Genomic DNA, 24,926 nt, shown 5'->3' with positions numbered 1-24,926 from the left:
AATCAAAATCCCAATATGAATTTCTGTAGAACTTGACAAACTTATTCTAAAATTTATATTAAAGAGCAAAGGTCCAAAAATAACTGACAAACTCTTGAAGAAAAACAGTAAGATGAGGAGACTTACTGTATATTGTCTCATTATAAAGCTATTATAATTACAACGGTGTAGCATTAACACAGGGCACATAAACTTATCAGTGAAGCATGACAGAGAAGCCAGATACAGATTCACACACACCCTGAAATTTCACATTTGACAGAGGCAGCACTGCTGATAAACGGAGAATAAACTTTTCAGTGAATTGTGCTGACATAACTGGATATACATACGGGTAAAAAATGAGATTCAATCTCTGTATCACATTATACATGGAAATCAATTCTAGGTGGATAAAAACCATTTGAAAGGCAAAACTTTAAAACTCTGAAAAGATAATATAAGAGTTTATTTTATGACTTCCAATAGGGAAGAGTTTTATAAACAAGACATGGAGAGTCTCACACCATTAAAGGAAAAGATTGGTAAATTTGATAATATTAAAATTAAGAATCTCAGTTATCAAAAGACACCACGAAAACTGGAAGAAGGTATTTGCAACCCAAATAACCAATAAAGGATTAATGTCCAAAATATATAAAGAACTCATGAACCAAGAAAAAACCACTGAATTTTTAATTTTACTTTTGATGTGGACCATTTTTAAAGTCTTTATTGAATTTGTTACAATATTGCTTCTGTTTAATGTCTTTGGTTTTTTGGCCATGAGTTATGTGGATCTTAGTTCCCCGACCAGGGATGGAGCCTGCAGCCCCTGCATTGGAAGTATTAACCACTGGACCGCCAGGGAAGTCCCCAAACCACTGAATTTTTGTTTGTTTGTTTGTTTTGCGGTACGCGGGCCTCTCACTGTTGCGGCCTCTCCCTTGCGGAGCACAGGCTCCGGACGCGAAGGCTCCACGGCATGTGGGATCTTCCCGGACCGGGGCACAAACCCGTGTCCCCTGCACCGGCAGGTGGACTCTCAACCACTGTGCCACCAGGGAAGCCCTATCTTTTGCCTTTTATAAATTCAGTGGTGGGCTTCCCACGTGCCGCGGAGCGGCTGGGCCCGTGAGCCATGGCCGCTGAGCCTGAGCGTCCGGAGCCTGTGCTCCGCAACGGGAGAGGCCACAACAGTGAGAGGTCCGCGTACCGCAAAAAAAAAAAAAAGGCAAAAGACATGAATAGGTAATCCCTGAATAAGAAATGCAATCCATAAACATAAACAATATTCAGCCTCATTAGTAATTAGAAAACTGCAAATTAAAATCACAAAGAAATACATTTCACACTCACTGGACTAACAAAAATTAAAGTTATTAAATAGGAATCATTGGTTCAAGGGCATTCTTATTCACTGCTAGCAGAGTATAAATTGTGCAACCATTCTGGAAAACAACTCAACTTCCCAGAGTGTCTCAGTTTTCTACTGCTACTTGTATGGGTTAAAGTGTGTCCCTCAAAAAAAGATATATTGAAGTCCTAACCCTCAATACCTTAGAATGTGACTTCGTTTGGAAATTAGGTCTTTACAGAGGTAATTAGATTAAAATGAGGTGATTAGGGTGGGCACTAGTCCAATATGACTGGGGTATTTATAAAAAGGGTAAATTGAGACACAAAGACAGGCACAGAGAGAAGACTATATGAAGAGACATGGAGAGAGTGCCATGTGAAGATGAAGGCAGAGATGGGATGACACATCTAAAAGCCAAAAAATGCCAAAGATTGCCAGCAAACCACCAGAAGCTAGGAGACAGGCATGGAAAAGATTCCCCCTCAGAGTCCTCAGAAGGAACCAACCCTGCGGATAGTCTGATCCGGACTTGTAGACTCCAGCACTGTGAGACAATAAATTTCTGCTGTTTAAGCCACCCAATTTGTAGTACTTTGTCACAGCAACCCATGTCAACTGTTATAGCAGTTAATGCAAACTGATACATTCCTGTAACAAATTACCACAAACTCAGTCACATAAAACAACACACATTTAACATCTTACAGTTCTGTGGGTCCGAAGTCTGACAAAGGTCTCACTGAGCTAAAATCAAGGTATTGGAAGGGCTTTGTTACTTTCAAGGACTATAAGGAAAAATGCATTTCCTTGTCTTTTCCAGCTTCTAGAGGCTGCCTGCTTTCATTGGCTCCTGGCCTTCTCCCATTGTGAAAGCCAAAGGTGGACTGAGTGAGTCTTTCTCACATTATATTACTCTAATCCTACTTCCATTATCACTTCTCCTTCTCTGATCTCTTCTGTCTCCCTCTTCCACTTTTTAAAGACCCTGTGACACTGGGTCTACTTAGATAATCCTGGATACCTGGATAATCTCCCCATCTCAAGGTCCTTAACTTAATCCCACCTGCAAAGTCTCTTTTGCCAGGCAGGGTAACATACCCACAAATTCCAGGAATTAGAACATGGACATCTTTACAGTAACATTATTCTGCCTATCATACACAGTAAAGTTGAATATGAGCATACCTTGCAGCTCAGCAATTCTACTCCTAGATGTGTGCATGCCCCTATAGCAGACATTTACAAAAAATTTCATAGCAGCATTGTGCTTAATAGCAAAAAACTGAAAACCACCCACAGGTCCATGAACAGTGGAATGGATAAATTTTATTATGTTCATACAATGAAACACTATACAGCATTGAAAAAAAATGAACCACATTTATCCACATCAACATGAATGAATCTCAAACGTCAAGAAAAAAAAAAGTTACAGGGCTTCCCTGGTGGCGCAGTGGTTGAGAATCTGCCTGCTAATGCAGGGGACACGGGTTCGAGCGCTGGTCTGGGAGGATCCCATATGCCGCGGAGCAACTAGGCCCGTGAGCCACAACTACTGAGCCTGCGCGTCTGAAGCCTGTGCTCCGCAACAAGAGAGGCCGCGATAGTGAGAGGCCCGCGCACCACGATGAAGAGTGGCCCCCGCTTGCCACAACTAGAGAAAGCCCTCGCACAGAAACGAAGACCCAACGCAGCAAAAATAAATAAATAAACTCCTACCCCCAACATCTTAAAAAAAAAAAAAGTTACAGAAGAATTCATACAGCATGATTCTATTTACTTAAAGTTCAAAAGCAGACAATACTGACAACATATTATTTAGATTACTTAGTAATATGTTCAGGGGAGTTATAACGATAAGCAAGGGAATGAACAGCCAAAAAAAAAAAATCAAGATAGATGTGTTGTCTCTGGGGCAGAGAGAAGGGGATGCAAAAGAGGTTATACAAAGGAAATGAGTGGTATGTACTTGACATTTTTCTTTTTTTGTTTTATTTTCTTCCTTAAATCATATAAAATATACATATGTACAGTCTTTTATGTATGGCATTTCTCATTAACAAATTTAAATGCCAACTAAATAAATTTAAAATATACTGAAAGCAAGTTGTACGAAATGTAAGGAAGCAGTCAAACAATGTACTCTATCGATGGAGGAGGGAAAAGTCTATAAAGATAAGATAACATTCCAGGTCAATCAATACTGGAGAAAAAGTTCTAGGTTGTAAAAGAAAAAGTGGGAAACACACTCCTCTTCCCCAAGTTCTAAGAACAGGTTTCTAACAATCTCTTAAATAAACATTAATCAGTTTGTAAATAATAAGGTGAACAATTATAAACTATTATAATAAACTTAATAATAAAAATATAATAAAATAAATATTATAAATATATAATTAAACAAATAAATATAAAAAATAATTATAATTATAATTGTTTATACACAACTATATACAGTTATAAACTGTCAGGAGCTACCCACAGACAGAACCCAGCTCTTCTAAAGTTTTGCTTGGCTAACAGGGTTGTTCAGTTTGTTTTATTTAAACTGAAAGCCCTTAGGCAAAGTAGGCAACAGTTCACTTCCATTCTTCCTTACCTCCCCTCCTTCCCCAACGTATAACATAAATAGGCTATGTGGCTGGCCTCTTAAGGCACCTGAGTTTCAGACCAGCTGCATCCTGACAAGTCACCCTGAAATAATTATATCAGGTACCAAGTTTATCTTCAAGGTCATCATGAACTATGTGATTTCAAGAGTACCTCCTACCTCTCACTTCCCCTCTCTCCCACCACCACCCTCAACCGCTTTTACTCAGGGACATTGTTTATCACATAATTAGAGATAGCTGGCAAATTAAGAACAGCTTTGGAAAACTATGACTACAGGTGCATATGCTCTTAACGGAAAGTACAGGTGACTAGGAGTCAAGACCTAGGTTCTAGTCCCTGTATCCCAAAACCTCGTGGCATAACCTAGAGACAATATTCTTCTCTCTCTGGAGTTGAATTTTTTTCCTTTCTATAAAATGAGCAGATTTCAATTAGATAAACTCCAAATCTCTTCTAGTTCTTCTATATCTATACAAACATATTTATGCTGAAATAAACTTTTTCAGCAAGTATAGATTCTTCCTGCTTTGGGTGGGGTATAAGAAGGCAGGAGAATGCGCTAGGGAAACAGGCTGACTTGGTAACTGAAAGGGAAGAAGGAAAGAGAATCAGAGAAGTGCCTGCCACTGCGGAGGATTTAAAAATCAGAGGACAATGAAAACAAACATCACTAAACTATACTAAAACCAAAGTTTTACTTATGGTTGGCCCTATTTACCTTCCACTCACTGTGGGAAAACAAACTATGGAGATGTCACTATTTCATGTGGTATAATGAAAATATTCTATCACACATCACATCACTGCTTGACACGATTTGTCAACTTTTTATTTTTAAACCCAGCCAACTCTGCTAGGATGGAGTTTTGTTCTCAGCTTATACATTAGTCTGAGTATCACTGTAGTGTCTAAACACTTCTTAATCTTATATGTTTCTTAAAGGAGATTTCAAACAGTGTGAATGGTAAAATCAAAAGAAAAAAGTCTACACGTCAGTAACAATAAGCAGTCCTCAAATAGCTAGAGCGGTGGATGGATGTGGGGAGGTGTTCCATAACTCCTAACGGCTTTCAAAAACAACAAAATAAGGCTAAGAGCAGGTTATTAAGACTTTGCAAGCAAGGGTCAAGGGCATGAACTTTATTTTGTGGACAATGAAAAGCCGTAAGAGATTTTTAAAACAGAGCGAGTGATTTGATCAAATCTGTGTTTTTGAAAGATAACTCTGATGGCAAGGGTACATACAATATTTACAAAATAAAGCATAAAAATATTACGTAGGCTGATGTTTCACTACAAAATATTAACATGAAATTAGAATAAAACACTCACTAAATTTCACAAATTCCACAGTATTCTTTAAAAAATTCATGGTGGGTTACGCCTTGCAGATTCCTTAGGGGAATAAATAATCACTTAAACTTTAAAATCTTTTTTAAAAGGCTTCATACTACATGCGTATCCTTTTTTAAACAAAATTAACACTTTAAATAATATTTATGGGCTTTAAGGCCACAGAATTTTTAAATATTTACCTAACCATTTAGAAAGCACTCAGCATTTTAGGTATAGAAAAATATCTCACACACAGACTTATGCCTTTCAAAACCTTATATTTACCTTGCGTATCACACACGAAATGATCTGGTGGACAGCCGAAATTTGCATTGTAGAATGTATAATTAAAATGACATAGAAATGTAGCTTGTTAAATTCAGGCCAAAGCATCTTATGTAGATGTAAAAAAAATTTTTTTTTTACTTCCTATTAGTCTCAGCTGATTCTTCACAAATATACTACAAACTTAGTGCTTCTTTCCATTAACCCACCAAGGTAGAACACAGTCAGCAGTAACTAAACTTTAAACCTAATTGTGAAAAAATCATATGTTTTACAAACATATGCCACTATTTTTCAATACAGTATCTAACATAACATCCCAAATGTTAAAAATTACTTTGAATCTACTCTCACACAATTAAAAACATTTATATTAATATGAGTTTTCAATTGTTTTTCAAAGATGTTAATAAAAACGTTTAAATTCTTAAGGAAATGAAAGTGTAATAATTTTATCAATCCACAAATGAAAGTCCACATATACGTGTTAAAAGTTCTTTCTCTTCAAATAATACAGAATTTTTGTTCAAACTTTCCAATGATCACACCTTGGAAAATATAGGCTAGCAATATCAACATTAAACATTTAAGTAAAACTTTGAGATCTATTAACTTTTGAAGTTTTAGTCATACATTTATTTATACCTTACAGAAAGTGTAAACTAACTAAAACAAATGAATTCTAGAATTGGAAGGTGGTATAGAATTCACCTACTGGATCCCCTGATTTGACAGGATACTCAGACTCAGAGAGGCTCACCAACTTTTCCAATATGACGGCAGGGCTAAGACTTTACCCTTGAACCTCTATGAATCCAGGAGACTCTCCCCAATATCAGCTTCTACCCAAAACCGTTTGTCTCCCTTCACTTTCTGAAACAAGAGAGTGACTTTACAATTAACACATACAAAGTTTAGCACTTTGAAAATTAGAAAATCTCTCGATCTTTTACTTCCATAAAAGTATTGGTTTCCACTTAATTTCTTTCACATAACATACCTCCAAACAAAACCACAGATCCACTGTTAAACTTCAGGAAAAAGCATAAGTAAAAATTTTTATTACAGTCTCTGCCAAGCTAAAAATATCTAGTAGTTTCTAGTACTGCTGAAAGAGTAGTATGTTACGACACTGAACATTAACCATGTATAAACCCTTGAACTATCAGCATATATTTAAGACCCCCTCCACCAATAAAATGTTCCTATTCATAGTGGAATGTGAATAAGGGTTTTCTGCACTAATAAAATATGCCCTTTTTAAAAGCACAAATTTTAAAAGCACAATATTTTCCTCTAATACAAATAATAATGCTACCTAGCATAACAATGCCGCACCCAGTTAACGGTTGAAAAAAGGTCGCTGTGACGGAAAGAGCACCAGACCAGGATCAAGTAGACCAGGAATTTTCAATTTATAAGATAACACCCATAATTCACTAGGCCAACATATTGCAATTAAGTTACGTTAAACTGTAACGCTGCTAAGCTCAGGAAAATTGTTTACAAATGTGATGAAACTGTGCTAAAACACTTTCCTGGTGTTAAAAAATACAATATATTTGCAAATAGTCAAATGTCAAACGCTATTCCAGTCTATGAAAATAGCTGCTATGACTCTGCTCTACAGTGAATCTTCTCCTGACAATTTTTCTCTTGATACACATTATTCTGAGCATTGTCTACTATCACTGGCAGTAAACTGAGAAAACAAAAGCCATGATATTTTTTGAACAATTTTTTTCAAGCATTTGGCCAAATAACTACAGACCACAAAGCAGCCTCTGAAAACACTTTTCAGGGAGCAAGGTGTTGTCTCTTTGAGCACTACGGATAGTGTAATAGCTTGTAGACTATATTGAAGAGCAAAGAGCATCAGATGTAGTAAGAATAAGAAACTCCTGTTTCAAATATATTGGGTCCCTGGTGTAAAGCATATCACTAATCAAAAAGATTGAAAACCAATAGTATAGACTCCTACTCTCCTACTTAAGGAAAACCTCTACATTCATCCTTTTAGTTGCTTAGAAGACATCACTGAAAACTGAAAAATCTAGGTTCAAATCCCAGCACTGCCACTTACTAGATGTGTGAAGTTGGGTAATCTCTATAAGCCTCAATTTGCTCATCTCTAACTTGAGGTTAATGTCACCTACCATACAGAGTCCTTGTGAGGGTTTAAGACAATATAAGTATTTAGCACTTAGTAAATGCTCTGTGAACAGTAGCTATACTTGGTGAGTTTCTTAGTGATGTAGAACAGGTAAGATTTCCCTAGGCTATACAAAAATAGAAACTCTTTCCCTAATGATGATTTCCATTCCTTTAAAACACAAAAGCATATAAACCTACAGGAAAAGAAACTGTACAAATGCTTTTGGCATATTTCCAAACATTACTAAGTTTAAAGGTTAAATTGTTACAACATTCTCCTAATTATGCAACAAACACACAGGACCATGAGTTAGTCTGTAAAAGATTATATTAGCCTACACTGCTGAAATTTAGGGTGGAGGGTGGGGGAGAAATCTCTTATAATTATCCCCAACAGTCTTTTCATCTAAATTAACAAGTCTCTGTTCCAAAACTCATCACTGTTTTCTCTTTTTATTATGAGATCTCAGATTTGTCCTCTCAATTATCAAGAATAATGAAATCACACTGATTAAATTTCATATATATATATTTTTTCCCACTCATTCTAATGGCTGTACGCTATCTTTGGGGAGACATCACCATTATAACAGCAACAGATAAATGTCACCAAAAAGCTACACATCAGACTATGCCAAAGTGGGAGTAGTCAATCTATTATACTTCAAATAATTCACTTCATTCTTCTGTGAACGCATCTACTACATTAACAAACTCTTTAAAAAGTGCAATATGCTTAGTCTGCTATTTCATTTCTATTCAAAGATAAATGGCACTTATGCATTTTTTAAAGCTTCCTGTATTTTAGGAATTCTTTTCAGAATAAAAATTGTCTTTTTTTCACCATGGAAGTAAACATGCTTTCAAACACGCTAATTCAACTCGGGAACTGAAGCGATAAAACCGCCCTCCCTTCCTTACCAAACTTTGCTTTCTGGTAACATACCTGTTCTCTCGAAATGCAAGGCAATGAAGGTCTCCTGAACATTTTGCAACTGCCATAGTAACTGGCTGAATTTTCTCCGAACGACACGCAGCTGGACCTCCTCCGGGGTCTGATCACAGGCACTTTTTCCTCCGCGGTACTGGACAACCGAGGATGATGGGGAGCTTCCCTGATTTGGAAGAAGTGATCCAGCCCCAGGGCCAGCAGGCAGCCGACGCCCCCCACCAGGCAGGACAGCAGCGGCCGGAGGGCTGGAGGCAGCGCCCCGAGGCTGGTGAAGGACACCCACCAGACGAAGCCGGAGAAGAGCAGCACCAGGATGCTGTGCCGGAGCCTCCCCGGCTGCGCGAGCGTCAGCAAGCCCACGCAGCTCAGCACCAAGAACAGCCTGCCGGCCACCGCCGGGGGCGTGTGCGGGGCCCGGGCCCCGGCGTCTCCGTCCCCCCAAGACCAAGACCCCCACTGCCCCACCAAGAAGTCCCCCAGGTAACAGCAGGCGGGCAGCGCCAGCAGCCACCAGGAGCCGCCACCGCTCCGGCCCGGCCCGGGGTCCCGCTTGGTCCGGGTCAGGAAGCAGGTGAGGAAGAAGAAGGCACAGGCGATGCTGAAGAGGGGGCTGAGGCTGTGCGAGCAGACGCTCAGCAGGGTCCGCAGCCGGGCGGCCCCGACAGCCCAGCTCTCGGGCCCCGAGCCGAGCAGCAGGGCGAGGACAAAGGCGGCCAGGGCGCCCAACGAGAGGCGCGCCCGGGAGAAGGGAGAGCCGCGCCGCGGCTGCTGGGGGGAGGCCGGCGGCGGCGGCAGCAACAGCTCCACGTTGCAGAAGCGGCAGAGGTGGAAGAAGAAGCCGCGCGGGGGGTCCTGCCGCAGGGGGCTCACGCAGCCCTTCACGTAGCCGTTCCTCAGACTCTCGAGGGGCGAGCCGGCCCCGTCCGGCGGCTGCGGGTACCGCATGGCTTTGGCGTCTCGCTCGTCCCTCCTCATGGCCGGGACGCGGGGTGGCCGCAGGGGCTCGGCACGCCCCGCTCGGACCGCAGCGGCAGCTCGCACTCCTTCCCGCCTGGCCCCCGCGCTCGAGGAGCCCCCCGACTCGGCAGCGCGTCAGGGCTGCGCCCGCCGCCGTGGCCCAGGGTCCCCGCCGCGCGGGCAGAGGAGCGGCGGGGTCCGCGACATGCTGGCTGAGGAGAGGGGCGGAAGGGGCTTCTGCCTGGGACCGCTGCGGCAGGACCCCCTCCTTTTCCCTCAGGCACTTCTCGGGACTGGAGACTCGGTGTCGCCTCCCAGCTCCCGCGGGCTGCAACAGTTACCTCACGGCTTTAGCCTAGTCCGTTGGGCGCGCGATCTGCTGGCGGGCGCTCCTCCCCCCGCGGCTGCCCGGGCCGGGCGCGCGCCCCGCCCGCCGCCAGCCGCCCGCGCGCGCCCGCGCCCCGGCCAGTCCCGCCGCCACCCGCTCCGCGGTTCGCCCTGCCGGCCGCCCGCCAGCCGGGAAGCGAGCTGGGGACCCCAGCCGACTAAGCGTCCCCAGACTGGGGAGAGCGCGGCCGCGGCCGCCCGAAGACTTGCCCGGGCTGGGAGAGACGGGAGGGGTCCTTTTCGGATGGAAGGGGGCAAGCCCGCCATCCTGGGACCCCAGGCGCGCAGGTTCCCTTTGGGGTAAGTCACGGACCCCAGGCAGGCTCACCACCGGGGCGTAGGGAAAGAGGATGTTTACGGTTCCCAAGGGGAGTGTCTAGTAGAAAAACCGAGTTGGGGGGGGGGGGGGAGGCGGCGGGTCCTGCCTCTACCCTCATCCCAGTTTAGTGTGGACCCTTGGACTGTCCGAGCCGAGCTGTGACCTGGTAAAGGGCCAGTCACCACCAAGGTCATGGGGAAGAAACCTTGATCACTGTGGCTAGGTCTGACCTCAACAGCAACGTGGATTCTTGGGCCACGCAGCAGGCCCTTGCAGTGGCTTTTAGGGAGGAGCATGCACGTGGAGCGCTCTCTGGGAGCATCCTAGTAGATACTACCGAGATTGTCTTCCTCAAGAACCATCTTCATAGGGGAGGAACTACCGTTCCATCCTCCCTGCGTCTTTGCCAAACATACGCACTGGGGTTGACATCTGCATCCGTCTCAAGGAGCATAGAAAATCTGCTGTCGAAAAGTTATTTCCCCATGGAAGGCTTTTTCACTGTAACTACATGTTCTAGAGATGGGGAATGGGCGGATTAGGAGTTCTCTCCAAAACCATTGCCCAGTTTGGATCAGTTGGCCATGAAAGAAGCCAAGTAAGATGCTATCTGTGAATTACTGGTGAAACTAGCTACGTGTGGGAAACACTGACTTGAAAGCGGGAAGAACTTTGCTGTACCGAAGGGACTGCTCTGGAATCTAACCAATCATAACGCCTTAGAGAGTGAACTGTGTTTCCCTCCACCAAAACTCTCCCTGCAGCCTCATGACAGAACTTCATTTCTCAAAGAGCTAATTCCACATTTTTCCAGGGAGATCTGAAACCTTACTGTGTGGTAAATCCCACAAACAGGCCCATTTTTCACCAATTAATCTTTGCCCACAGCCATGACCTAAAACAGACCATTTTCATATATGGTCATAGTTCACAATGCATAGCAGAAATCACAGAGAAATTAGCACAGAATTTGACCAAGATGAAAAAAGACCAGAATTCCCTTTCCTTGTCTGCCTCTTGGGTAAAGGAAAAAATATTTAATAGAGTTTTCAGGTTGATTAGTCAAATGCTTGCCCTAAAATATAAAAATCCAAGGGATCTTTTTTCCACCATGACAATTGAAAATTAAAAAAAAAAAATCTCATTTCAACAGAACTCAACAAATACATTTAAAAATGTATTTTAAAATAAACAGAACTCATCATTACCAATCAAAGCTTAAAACAGGAAACTTGATGGATACATTTTGAGCTTGTACAGAATGGCATGACAAGCTAGTATCAGCATCACTGAAATGCCCATTATAAATTCTCATAGGAAATAATAAATTGCTTTGAAAATCAGAACAAATTCAGATTAAAGTTGTTGTTAATAAATAAATAAATAAAGTTGTCATTGTTTTAAAAGCTTGGGTTGTCATCTGAGATAGCATAGGCATGGTAATGGAAATAGTAGTGGACTAGAAATCCATTTCATCGTTTCTAGTCCTGGCCCAACCATTCATGTCCAGCATTAAGCAAGTCACATAACTTTTACAGGCCTCAGTGTTCTCAATTGTAAAATGAAGCAATTTAATTTTGATGATCTTAAAATCCCTTCCAGTCTTAAAAAGCTCTGATTTCTATATGCCAAAAACATATAGGTATTTTTAGGATCCAAGGATTGCTAACAGCAACCTTTGAATTATTTGTACCACCAAACTAAAGCAAACTCTCAGTGCTGACAAATAAAAATAAAAGGATTTGTATCCAAGGACTACTATCTGGAAAATAAAATGCAAAGCCCTCTTCATACTTCCCAGTTCTCCTTCTCTGAACTGTCTTCCCAGGTCTTTATGAGGCTAAAAGCCCAATTCTTTCAATAACCTTTAGTTAGAGTGCATCCCTCTAGACACCAACTCCAACACCTGCGAGGACTGCAAAATAAAATGTAAGGACGTGACCAAAGACCATCAGTTTACTTAACTAAAAATATGCACAAAAAGAATCAGCTAGCTATGTTTATAGCAACTCCCTTCTCTGTTTACAGTTTTTGTCAGAGATTAGTAGTAGGCCACATGTCTTAGAGTTCAAATTATTTAGTTATTCTTTTGCCAGATTTAAACAACCAATAGAATTACTTAGCTCTTGTCTTTAGGTTCAAGAATGTATGACCGTTATCTGTTGTGAAAAAGAAACCTAAAGTGACAGCATACCTTTGACTTTTCTCAACACTCTCTACCCCAGCCTCATTTTACGTGACTTTGCCTTCCCTCACATCTTGACCCATGATCTCTCCACTAGAATCATTCTCCCAGTTTGATGATCCCTGACGTGGGATCATAGTGCTTACTACCCAGCTCCCAAGTCCTTCTGGTGCAGTGCAACCCCCTGTCTACTTCTCTATTCTGATAATGAGGTCCTTGCCCTTAAGCTCCAAAGACCCAGTTTTCCCATGTGTCCCAGTTTTTAGGATGAGAATTTTGTTTTGTTCTCCATTTTAGGAACCCACACCAATAAGCTGCCAATGCTCCAATTAATTACAGAAGAACTAAAATCCTGCCTAGGTCTTTCCAGTCTCAGGGCCAAATGCTCTGCCCCTAAACATTAGTCTACTGGCTAAGGACCCCATTGGTGGACCTTCTAGATGCCACTGCCTGCCCACCTGTCTAACGTTACAAGCATCAGTTGAGATGTCCCATTACTGGGCTCAGCTCAACTGTTAGAACACCCACTTTTTCACCTGGGACCTCTGGTTCTCACCATTGCTTGATTGGGAATTACCCTCTCTGTGAATTCTCTTGTTCTCTCTTTAAACCTTCACCCTTGAAGAAGCTGAAATAACAAATAACCTCGTATTAGGTCTCAGCAACTCCTCCCCACCTGTCCTGTCCTCTGATAAGTCTAACTCCCCATCCTTATACCTTGTGCTTTCAGTTTCTTTTTGAAAAAGAAGATAGGATTCTTTCCTAAACTCTAAAATCCAGATGTAAAGAAAATCCATTTCTAGAGCAGTATTCCCAGAAATTCCCTTATAAAATTAAATATATATATATATATATATATATATATTTTTTTTTTTTTTTTTTTTTTTGCGGTACGCAGGCCTCTCACCACTGTGGCCTCTCGCGTTGCGGAGCACAGGCTCCGGACGCGCAGGCTCAGCGGCCACGGCCCACGGGCCCAGCCGCTCCGCGGCATGCGGGATCCTCCCGGACCGGGGCACGAACCCGTGTCCCCTGCATCGGCAGGCGGACTCTCAACCACTGCGCCACCAGGGAAGCACAAAATTAAATATTTTAAATGGATCTGAGTCCCTACGCCCACTGGTGACCCTATTAGCATGGAATATAAATAGGAAAGGGTGGTAAAGGTGGATGGATGAGGGATAAGACTCTATCCAGGCCTTATCACTGTCCCATGTTCAAGTGACTCCCCAGCTCAATTTATGGAGCAGCCTCTAAAGAGCAGATGAAAAGCAGGGGATAAATGTTACCAGTTCTTTAAGAGCTTTTTATTACTGTTCGCATTCTATATCGTCACCTCTCAACCAAGGTTTTCGAATTTTTTCAAAAGAAATGTCATGCAAATAAAAGCAGACTGCTGTTATTGAGGTGGAGATGTCCCAGCCCAGAGCCTGACTACTGGCAGGTCTCTGACACCTCCTACTCTGACTTGAAGCCCCCTCTTTGGAACCTTTGGGCCAAAAGAAAGGAAGGAAGGAGAGAAGGAGGTAAAGGAAGAAGGCAGGGAGGGAGGAAGGGAAAGAAAAGAAAAAAATGTAAAAAGGAAGGAAAGGGCTTCCCTGGTGGTGCAGTGGTTGAGGTTCCACCTGCCGATGCAGGGGACACGTGTTCGTGCCCCGGTCCGGGAAGATCCCACATGCCGCGGAGCGGCTGGGCCAGTGAGCCATGGCCGCTGGGCCTGCGCGTCTGGAGCCTGTGCTCCGCAACGGGAGAGGCCACAACAGTGAGAGGCCTGCGTACCGCAAAAAAAAAAAAAGGAAGGAAAGAATGGAGGGATGGAGGGAGGGAGGGAGGGAGGGAGAGGAAGGAAGGGAGGGAGGGAGGGAAGAAGGAAGAAAGAAAGGGAGAGAGAGAAAGAAAGAAAGAAAGAGGAAGGAAGAAAAAGGAAGGGAGGGAGGAAGGGGAAGGGAGGGAGGGAGGATTTAAAGCCTCTGAAATAGACTAACAAATGGATTTGAATTGGATTTTGTAAAGTGCTTAGAACTGAGTTCTCTTTCTAAAATGTAACTTTTCAGAATTCCGTAATAAAGCAACCCTAATTTCTCAGGGATAAAGATACAAAGCAGTCTGAAAATTTTTAAATATCAAAGAAATTTTCATGAATAGCCAGTAAATTAAGCAGTATCATTGAGATTCCAAAACTAGAGCCATTCTTTAAGATACGTGAAAACTTTAAAAGGTCTTGAAAGAATGAAAGAATTAACATTTTCAAACTTACATTTGAAAATAAAAAGAAAGACTGGCTTTTCTCTGGTATAGAAAGGATCATTCTGTTTTCAATGTACAGTGGCAACTCTGTTGCCTAAGTGTGTCAATACTACCTATTTTCCTTCCAGCTAATACTCATCTCTGAATCTGAACCTCACTTTGACTCACTCTTTAGATCATCTCAACAAGTATTTATTGAGTGTCCTCTATATGCACAGCACTGTGCTAGATGCTATTTAGAACATTAAAAAACTATAAACTTCTTTAGAAGCTTCCTCAAGCTGCAGCTTTATACGAGAGGTAGGACCTATGTACATAGACCATTAAAGAGCACAAGAGAATACATGATAAAAACTGTTGGGAACAGTGCTTGAGAACTATTAAAGAAGGAGAGAGTCATTCTTCTCTGGAGTCTCCCTACTGTGTGGTTGTCTCAGCTTGTTTTCAAGATTTGTTTCTCCTCCACCAGTTCCAGTTCTCTCCCCAGTGTCTGGATGGCTGTCTTTCTCTCTCTTCCCCTCTGTCCACTTTCTCTCTCTCATCTCTATATTTAATCCCTCACTTCTTTTACTTCCTCAACTCTCCTATGCAACCACTCCCTTCTGCCTTCTCTCCCTTAATGAATGCATTCATTCATTCAGTGTTTATCAAGTGTCTGGCATTGTGCTAGGGACTGTGCTAGCTGACAAGGATACATTGATGAAAGGTATAGTTCCTGCCCTTAAGGGTTCATGGTGAAAGCTAGAAAAGTAAAAAGACTGCTAGAGCCCAGTGTAACAGGAGCTGTGATTTAAATGTAAGCAAGCTCAGTGTACTCTGTGAGCTCAGAGGAGGGACACCTAACCCAGACCAAGGGTGGAGTACCAGGCCAGGAGTAATGCTCTTGAGGAATCAGAGAAAGAGATTTCTAAGCTCAGTATTGAAAGATGAGACGTTACCTAAATAAAGTAGGAGAAAAGATAATCTGGGCAAAAGAAGCAAACAAGTTTAAAAATCTGGAGGAATAGTGCATTTGGATAATTACAAGTATTTTATGGCTAGAGTGTAAGGTATGAAGGGGCAAAGTACAAAAGTGTAAGAAATGAGGAGGCTAGAGAAATGGTATGGCCGTAATGTGGATCTGGAGTTTATTGTTACTATTTGTTATACAAAGGTTCATGTTTGTTTACATGGTAAAGTCTTCAATATACTCCTCAAACCCAAGAATCCTGTCTTAGTCTCCATGCCATGCATAAGTACTCAGTTAATGCTCAAAAATCTTTGAAGTGTGTTTTTATTTCTCAGAACAATTTAAATCAGATGTTTTGGTTGTATGTCCTTAGGTTTTTGCTGTTATGTTTTATTAGTCAGTGAATTTTAACTGAAACTTTTAAAACATGATTTAATACAAAAAAGATTCCATTTTGTTACTGAAAAATATTTTTCTTAACATCCATTTGCACAAAATCAGTAAAAGAACATTTCTCTTAGACTTATAGAAAATGTTATATATATTTATGTTTGATTTAATTTCCAATGTAAAGTAATGTTTAAGAGACATGTGGGTCAATTTTTTTTTTTATTCAAGTGATGGCACCTAGATTTCTTTTGCTTTGAAAGAATATATTCTACTACTGTAGGAATTTTTCTTTTTCTATTTCTAGTTTTCAGAGCAACAATTGTATTTTGACACACATTCACTATATTTTTACCAAAAGTAACTGGTAAAAGTATTAAATCTATAACTGTTAATCTGAAATTTCCTGGATTTTTTTGTATTAAACCTAAAACCTGAATCTTGAACAATAAACAGCAATGCAAACTCTTTCCAAGTTTCCTGTTCCCTCCTTAGACAAGCGGTAGTTTCTTCAGCTCTGGCTATCCCAGCAGATCTGAAGGATCACAGCCACGACGGTGGCAGCCTACCGTTGACACTGAACTTGTGGTTAATTGTGGAGTTCTGCCACAAAACCACCTCACTACCACAAGCTGGATTCTTGCCCAGGAGAGTGACAAACTGCCAGGCTAAGCAATGTACAGGAGGCAGCAAGAGCAAACTGCCTTTTATCCCAGACAGCAGTCGTTTCTGGATTCCAAAGGGAGCAGCAGTGGGGCACACCAAAGAAAAATTTAGAAGTATGCTTTCTCCACTAAACCTACTTAAAATGTATTCATGTTGTTTTGTAAGAGAAGCTCAAAAAGATTCACCCAATTCATTATCTAACATCATCAATAAATGCAAGACTATTCATTACTAAATTTTTAAAAATGAGCATTGGGATTGGAAATAAAATTGTTACCGTTAACTAGTGAGTGAGCCACCTACATATGATCACTGCAAATAAGAGCAAATAATGTGTCTTTGTATGTGTTACTAAGCTGCACACAGCAGCACGGCATCTCTGGGAACTTTGAAAGTCAGGGCAGCACGCAGCGAGGAAAGGAAACTTCAGCGTCAGTCAGATCTAGTTACGACTTTGCAGCTGCAGGACCTTGGAGGTTACCTAATGCCTCAGGTTACCTACCTCATCTACAAAATCAGGATAACAATGTCCACCTCATAGGGTCATTGTTATGGATTAAATTAATTTAATATGTAAAATGACTACCAATGACTAGATGCTTGGTAAATGTAAATTTAATTTATTTTTCTTATATCCTATCCTCTTAACATTCTCCATCCTTTCAGGACTTCCCAGGATCTATCAATTCTGGGTTTTTCAAAGAAGATCCCCAGATTATATCATCAGTTCAGCTTGTTTTCAAGGCTTGCTTTCAATGCTATTTCATTCAACTAGGATTCTGTCTTCCTAACTACACAAATAGATAAATTAGCAGTTCTCTTTCATCACAAGGCAAACGCTACAGGGATTTTATGCTCTATTCTAATCGTGTACTATAAATGCAAAAAAAAAATTTAATACATTAATTTTTAAAGGAATGACTACACATTATTATCATAATTTTATGGGCCTACATATCTTAGATCTCATTCTGCTGAAAAGATGTTGATTTAGGGCCTGTCAGTGATAACATGGAGAAACAGAAAAAAAAAAAATCAAACCTTAACAACCAATTTCATCCATAATAACATAAAACACAGTGAAGACAAGAAAACATTTATGTTTGCAAAAATTTATTCATCATTCAGCATGTGCCAAGCATTGCCCTAGATACTAAAAGTACAAATATGAATAAGATATAGTCCTCAGTTTGGTAGAGGAGAAAATATGTAAACAGGTGCAGCACAGTATGAAATGCTCTAGCATACCTCTTATCAAGTATAGTGGTGGGATGAAGAGGAGTTCACAGATGAAGAGATGCTAGCCTGGGTACCAAAGAAAAAATAGAGGTCCCCCAGGTAGACAAGGAGAAGGTAGGGCATCCACACAGAGCAATATGTGCAAAGACATGGAAGCATGAAACAGCATGGACACTTCTGGATCTGTACCCAGGTAGGTATGATTTGGGTTAGAGGGAAGATGGGCATGGAGAAATGAAGCTGTATAGGTAGGTAGAAGTCAAATCATGGGAAGGTCTAGAGGCCATCCTGTGGAGCCTGGAATTTATAAGTGAGTGAGTTATAAGGAACTGTTAAAGGTTTTTAAGCAGGGCATGATTGATTTTTTTATTTTTATTTTTTTTTGGCATGATGAATTTTAGTTGTATGTTTCAAATCTCAATGCTGGTACTGCATGAAGAATAGTTTGGTAGACTGTGAGACCAAAGCCAAGAAAATCATTTAAGAAACCTTTATAATAGGCCAAATGAAAGATAAAGTTATGTAAGGCAATGGCAGTAAATTTGTAAAGGAAGGATTGAATTAGTAGAGAGCAGCTATAGAACTTTCAGATCAGTTCCATAGAGGGAAAGGGAGGATGCAAAGAGGGTTTCCTAGGTCTAGCCTAGGTGACTGGACTATCTTGAAGCCATTAACTAGGATAAGAAGTACTAGAGAAATCATTGAGAATAGAGGTTATGGATTTCATTTTGAACAGGTTGAATCCAAGTGGACATTTTTTTTCTTGTATCCCTTTGAATTCAGTAAGAAATCCTTTTTTGAAAAGACTTAGGTGATAAGATCATTTAAATCATCTCATTTAACATTCTTCATTGAAAATCACAATACTTTCACCAGTTCTGGAAATAGGAAACATGTCACTAGATCCAGTGAAAAGGAAGATGTAAATTTGTATATTTAGAGCATTTAAAAAATATATCTGGTCAGATAATTTAGACAAAAGCAAGTGTATTTCATGTTCTTTTCCTGCTAAATAACCAAGATTCACTGCAATGCTCCAGTTAACCTAACTTCAGTCTTCAGTAGAATTATGCTTGGTCTGTTCCCAGTGACAACTCTCTAGAATGGTTTGGTGCTTTGGTAACTATATTAAATGTAAGTGCAAACTGTGAAAGATAACCAGAACCTTATATAAATTCAAGATTTTAATACTGTCTTTTGGGGATGTGTAATCATGTTTGAAAGGATGATTAACATCCACTCAAATATGGACAAGACTTTAAACAAATCAAAACTATGGTTTGTTAACCAGGAAACCTCATGGGTATGGCAGATTTTATTCCTCAGCGACCCCTCCTTTTCACAGGTGAAAAGGTTTATATCAGATTTCCTCTCGTTATAACCTCTCAAATGCTGTCCGGACCAGCAGCCCACTCTCTTTAAAGAAATACCAGCCAACCAAGAAACCATGAGGTATTATTGTGCTATAAAATAGACCAGACATATCCAAACCTTCATAGGAATGAACCTGACTAAATCTTTACTAAAAACAGTTTCAAAATAAACTAGGCTCCAAGTTTCTCTAACAATCAAAATTCCTCCATCCTTCATCAACCTCATTCTCAAGCTCTCTACTCTTCCAGAGCTATACTGCAAGCAGTTTCTCTGGCCACATATTTGATCACTGGCATATGAGAATCCAGAAAATGTTACCTTCATTCCCTACAAATATTTACATTTGTCAAAATTCTGTTTCCAATTTTTCTGTACACTACCAGCCCCTAAATTATGAGCTACTTCTTGTAGTATATCATGGGCATAAAGAGAGTGAATTTTGCAAATAATTAAGCCAAATCTTCAGCTTGAAAAAATAGATCCCCTTCAATTTCATTCAGCAAATAGTTATTCATTTAAGCCCTGTTCTAGGTACCCTCAAGGAATGTGTGTTGCGTACGTGTGTGTGTGTTTGAGGATGGATCATTTGTCAAAGGCCAGTGGGGAACAAGGCATATATAAATAACTATAATGCAAAAGGGAATACACTAAGAGTTAACCAGATTGCAATGGGGATTAGGAAAGGTGACATGAAGTAAGTGGGATTTAAAGTCCATCTTAAAAGATGGGTAGGATTTAGAGATGAGAAAGGAGGGCATTGTAAGAAAGAAAAAAGAGCATAAACGTGAAGAAAGTGTTCATGGAACTATTATTTTATCAGAACATAAAATGAAGAATTATAAAAATTAAAAAATTATGAAGCACATATAGCACATTAAGTCCTCTAATTCTCTATCTCTAATTCTCACAGCAATCTGAAGGTAGTAATAATACCCATTTTACATATGGGAAAATCAAGACACAGAGAAATTAAGTCATTTGGCAAAGATTACTCAGCTAGTAATTTTTGAAGCCAGGATTTGAACACAGGCAGTGTGACTCCAAACTCTCTAAGTGCTTTCCATTGTATTGGTAATTATTAAACTTTGGTACACGAAAATCATCTGGATAACTTTTATCCAGATGGTAAAAACACAGATTGCTGAACCCCAACCCCAAAGATTCTGAGTTAGTAGACCCAAGATGAGACTGTGGAATATGCATTTCTCCCAAGCACCTCGAGTGATCCTGATGCAGGAGGTCCAGGAACCACATTATCCTGAGATAGACCAGGAGAGTATTAAGTAGGATCTAGAAAGGCCTTGAATATACTTAATGATCAGTGTTATGAACTTAATTATATCCCCCCCCCAATTACATTATGAAGGCCTAACTCCCAGTGTGACTGTATTTGGAGACAGGACCTTCAAAGAGGTAGTTAGGTTAAATAAGATCATAAGGGTGGGACCCTAATCCAATATGACTGGTATCCTCATAAGAAGAGGAAGAGACACCTGGAGTGTGTCTGCACAGAGAAAAGGCTAAGTGAAAACATGGCAAGAAAACGGCTGTCTGCAAGCCAAAGGGGGAAGCCTCAGGAGAAATGAACTTGGTCCACACCTTGTTTTGGACTTCTAGTCTCAAGAACTGTGAGAGAATAAATTTCTGTTGTTTAAGCCACCCAGTCTGTGGTATTGATATTTTGTTATGGTAGCCCTAGTAGACTAGGAGCTAAATCAACTTCCTGCTTCTCTTAAGCTACATACATCTGTCATATATCAGAAGCTGTGCCACAGAAGATCCCTAATTATCATCACCATCATAAAAGCTCAGATCTATATGGCATTTTATAGTTTACAAAGCCTTTTCACATGCTCTATTTCACTTGAACTTCGCAACAACCTCTAAGGTGAGCAAGACTGAATAAGGCAATAGGACTTACACAGGTTTCTTACAAGTTGTAGTGCTGAGTTCAGGTCTTCCAACCCCAAATCTTAAGTTTATTTTCCTATATCACACACACACGCACACACACACACACCATCAAGTATGGTTATTGTATAAAAGACCCATCTGGGCAAATGTCTTTCTTTAGCTTACAGAGCAAATAATTTACCTCTATTTTCTAGTAAAGTAAGATATGGTTTCAGGAATTCAAGAGGTGTATTCAAACATTAATAGCAAAGATGAGATCAGAATACTGTACAAGATTCCTAAGTCTGGTTCTCTCCTCAAATGATTGACTAGGGAGTAACAATATTCACCCATTTATATGAATTAAGATTATGCTTTTAGGCCTTTAGGGCACACACTTTTTAGTGGTTTTCTAGTAATAGGAATATGTTTGCTCAGATACCAAGTGATATAAATGTGCACAATACCAGACTGTACAATGGACTACAGCTTAAGTAATAATAGAAACCGTAAACAGAAAAAAAAGTGAAAGAGCTGTTAAAGATAGAGGAAGTGATTCCTCTACTTTCATTTTCTTTTGCTATCACTTCCTCCTTTTTTAGGGTAGCAAAAACAATAAATTGTGGATTGGTATTTTCAGACAACAATGTAAACATTATATTAACAGTTTCTAAAGATCTAGTACAGGATGGTAGGTTCTCAGTCTTCATACTTCATACTCATTTTCTTGTTAGATAAGGTCTCATTTCCCCAGTGTCATTATGTTAGTTTGTGTCTTCTGAGTAGCAGATGCCAAGATAGAATTAGACATGCAAGAGATTTACTGGGGGAAATGCTGGTGAAGGATAAAAAAGAAAGTGAGAGAAGTGGGGAGAGCCTTCAGACTGTGATGCAAGTCTGACACCAGTGAAAGAGAGAGGGAGGAAAGATTTAGGTAGAAAGAGGCTTACACTACAGCCCAGTTCTAAGAAAATTTCAACCAGGCCAGTGGGGAGTCCTCAAGCCAAAGCCACCTGCTAAGAGTACCTGTATCACAGAAATGGGCTTAGGTTAGTACACTTTCTGTGCCATCACTGGCTAGAAGAAGCCCAACGGATGTATTGGCCTGGTGCAAAAATAGGAGTGGATCTAGCGGGTAAGGGTTGGGTCCAACACTCAATCTGCCACAGCAGATTTGAGTGGCATATTTTCATGGTTTCCACAGTCCACCCTATGCTCTGGACAAGTCTGCTTCTCTATGCAGGTCTAGGAAACAGATCCTCCATGCTTCCTGTGGGCCTTTCCTCCTGAGAGAAAACTTAGAAGAAGGAGGTTAATGAGATGAACCAGAGCCCCCATTGCTGCAACTGGTCTTGGGGCTGCAACTGGTACTCATCCTCTCCTGCCTCTGTTTTCCGTTTTAAATTCCCATCATTCTCAGCAACCACCTTGACAAGTTTTGTTAGCTTACCTCAGGGTGTGACCTAGACCTTCATTCCTGATGGGTATTAGTCACTGGCAATCATACCTTTTTCAAGTCAGGGCTGCTGTCCATGTCCATCCATAGTTACAGTGGACCAAGGGAGTACCAGGAGGCTTCCAAGTAGATCACCTGAGTTCTACACACTTTCCTATTCTTGTTGTGTAAAAGCAGCACCACCTTCTCCTGATGATCGGGATTAATTACCCCTCCCAAAATGGTGACTCCTCTTTTCACGTGCTGGTCTCTGGACACAAGGAGTCCAAAGTGCCCTGGCAGGATCCACAACTTATATATTTCATTGAGATACTTGCTCTGTCCCCTGGTAAGAGTGCACCCCTTCTGGGGACCAGAACTGTCAGCCCAGCAGAGCCCAGAATTGCAAGTACAGGAAGCACAAAGTCTCCCAGTGGATTACTGGAAGTAATGTAAGTAAGGCCATTCCTGATTCCACAGTTTGGTGTTCACTGTGTTCTTCCTACTTGGGACAAGGCACCTATGGTCCCTGGTTTAGTCCAGATCCCCATGTCATCCACCACAATTGCAACAGCACCCCTCCCCCCCTGCTGATACCTCTGGCCATATGGGGTTAGAGGGGGAGAGGGTTCTCATAGGACCAGCTGAAGGAGGAGGAAAAGGTCTGAGCTTTTCTCTACAAGGATGGCACTGCATCCTTTCAGAGTGTTGCTTCAGAGCTGTGCCTTTGGAAGGCTATTCCAGTGTTCTGTGAATTTGGATCTTCTAAATGGTGCAGTATATGATATGGCTAATGCATCCCCACGGTCATGAGTCCAAGCCTGTACCTCCTTCACAGTGAAATGAGTCACCTGTTCAGATGTTTATTGTGTGGGATTCATACTATGGATCAGGCATTCTTTAAGCCCCCAGACTGTGGTGCTGGTGAAGGCAATGAAATCAGGAAAGACAAGACTGGGGCGTCCCCGGTGGTCCAGTGTTTAAGACTTTGCGTTCCCAATGCAGGGGCCTGGGTTTGATCCCTGTAAGAGCCTGCACGCCACAACTAAGACCTGGTGCAGCCAAATAAATAAATAAATATTTTAAAAAAAAAGAAAGACAAGACTGTACCCAGAATAGGTATCTATCTCTGTGAGGACAAGCCACTAAACTCATAGTTGACTTACTACTAAGCTCTCAGTTGGTCTCATCAAGAAATAATGATATATCAGCATTGGTCTTCATTGTTGACAAGTTGGACATTCAGAAGCAGCAGAAGCTAGATAGCTTCAGTAATGAAAAGTCCATTTTACTGGACCAATGCATAGCCTGTCTCTGCTACCATGGCTACTTTGTTCATGTGCCAATTATGGCGGTCCCAGGGTGGCCAATGACAAAGACTGGCTTATGTCTAATGGTCTAGTTATTATATATACTTGGTTATTCAGTTCCCCTTCTATGGTGGATGCTTTCTGTTGAGCTGTAATGTGTAATACAAAACTCTTCATGTTCATCTACATGCCTCTATCTTCTTGTCTCCAATTTTCCAATTCTTTTCTTTCCAGGCCACTTCCCGTACCTGCATATACTAGACCACTTCTCATTCCACAAAAAAGTAGATGACTAGGTGTACTGTTCACAGCTCTACCCATCGGGAAGATTTTCCCTCCCCTCTGTCTTTCAAGGTTATCCTTGAATATGGCTGTAATGCAGCCATGGTCCATTTTCAGCCTATACCCACATCCATAAATCAAGCTGGGGCTTTTCCTTCTCCTTTGGTTGCCTGCACAGGGCCCCTCATATGGGCCGTAGGAGCAAGCTGAGGAAAGGTGCTGTTTGCAACTCTGGTGACTGACATACAGTTTACTGTATCCTCAGTCCTGCTGGGGTTCAATCCCAGATGTATCATTTCCATATTACAATGGACTGCTGTTGGACCCATCTGACTTTATGATTTGACATATCCAACAGAACCCTGCTCATGATGGGCAGCTCTGGACCCATAGTCTCTTGGTGCCCCATGAAGCGTTCTACCTCTACCAGTCCTAATATCTCACCAATAGCTTTTTCTCAAAAGGCATGTCATTCTATGCTACAAATGGCATGGTCTTGCTCCAGAACCCCAGAGGCTTGCATTGTTATTCTTCCAGTGGTGCTTGCCGTAAGACACTGCATCTTTCTTACCACCAACGCCTCCAACACCATAAGATCTGTTGGATTGTATGGCCCAA

The 24,926-nt window shown here is 41.2% G+C and overlaps 1 protein-coding gene across 2 annotated transcripts in view; it reads right to left on the bottom strand.

The window, feature by feature from the left end:
• The window catches only part of PDE3B (phosphodiesterase 3B), a gene marked incomplete at its 5' end in the record, with an annotated part of 167,860 nt that extends 158,207 nt beyond the window's left edge, over window positions 1-9,653 (bottom strand). For both annotated transcript variants that reach the window (XM_079708105.1, XM_079708106.1), the window contains one exon: window positions 8,673-9,653. In XM_079708105.1, the coding sequence (XP_079564231.1) occupies window positions 8,673-9,653 (981 nt within the window). The remainder of the gene's footprint in view (window positions 1-8,672) is intronic.
• Between the last annotated feature and the right edge of the window lie 15,273 nt (window positions 9,654-24,926).

Source organism: Hyperoodon ampullatus, assembly GCF_949752795.1.
Source record: "Hyperoodon ampullatus genome assembly, chromosome: 7".
NCBI lineage: Eukaryota > Metazoa > Chordata > Mammalia > Artiodactyla > Ziphiidae > Hyperoodon > Hyperoodon ampullatus.
Note: the sequence above shows the minus strand (reverse complement) of the source record. Positions and strands in the feature narration are given on the sequence as shown.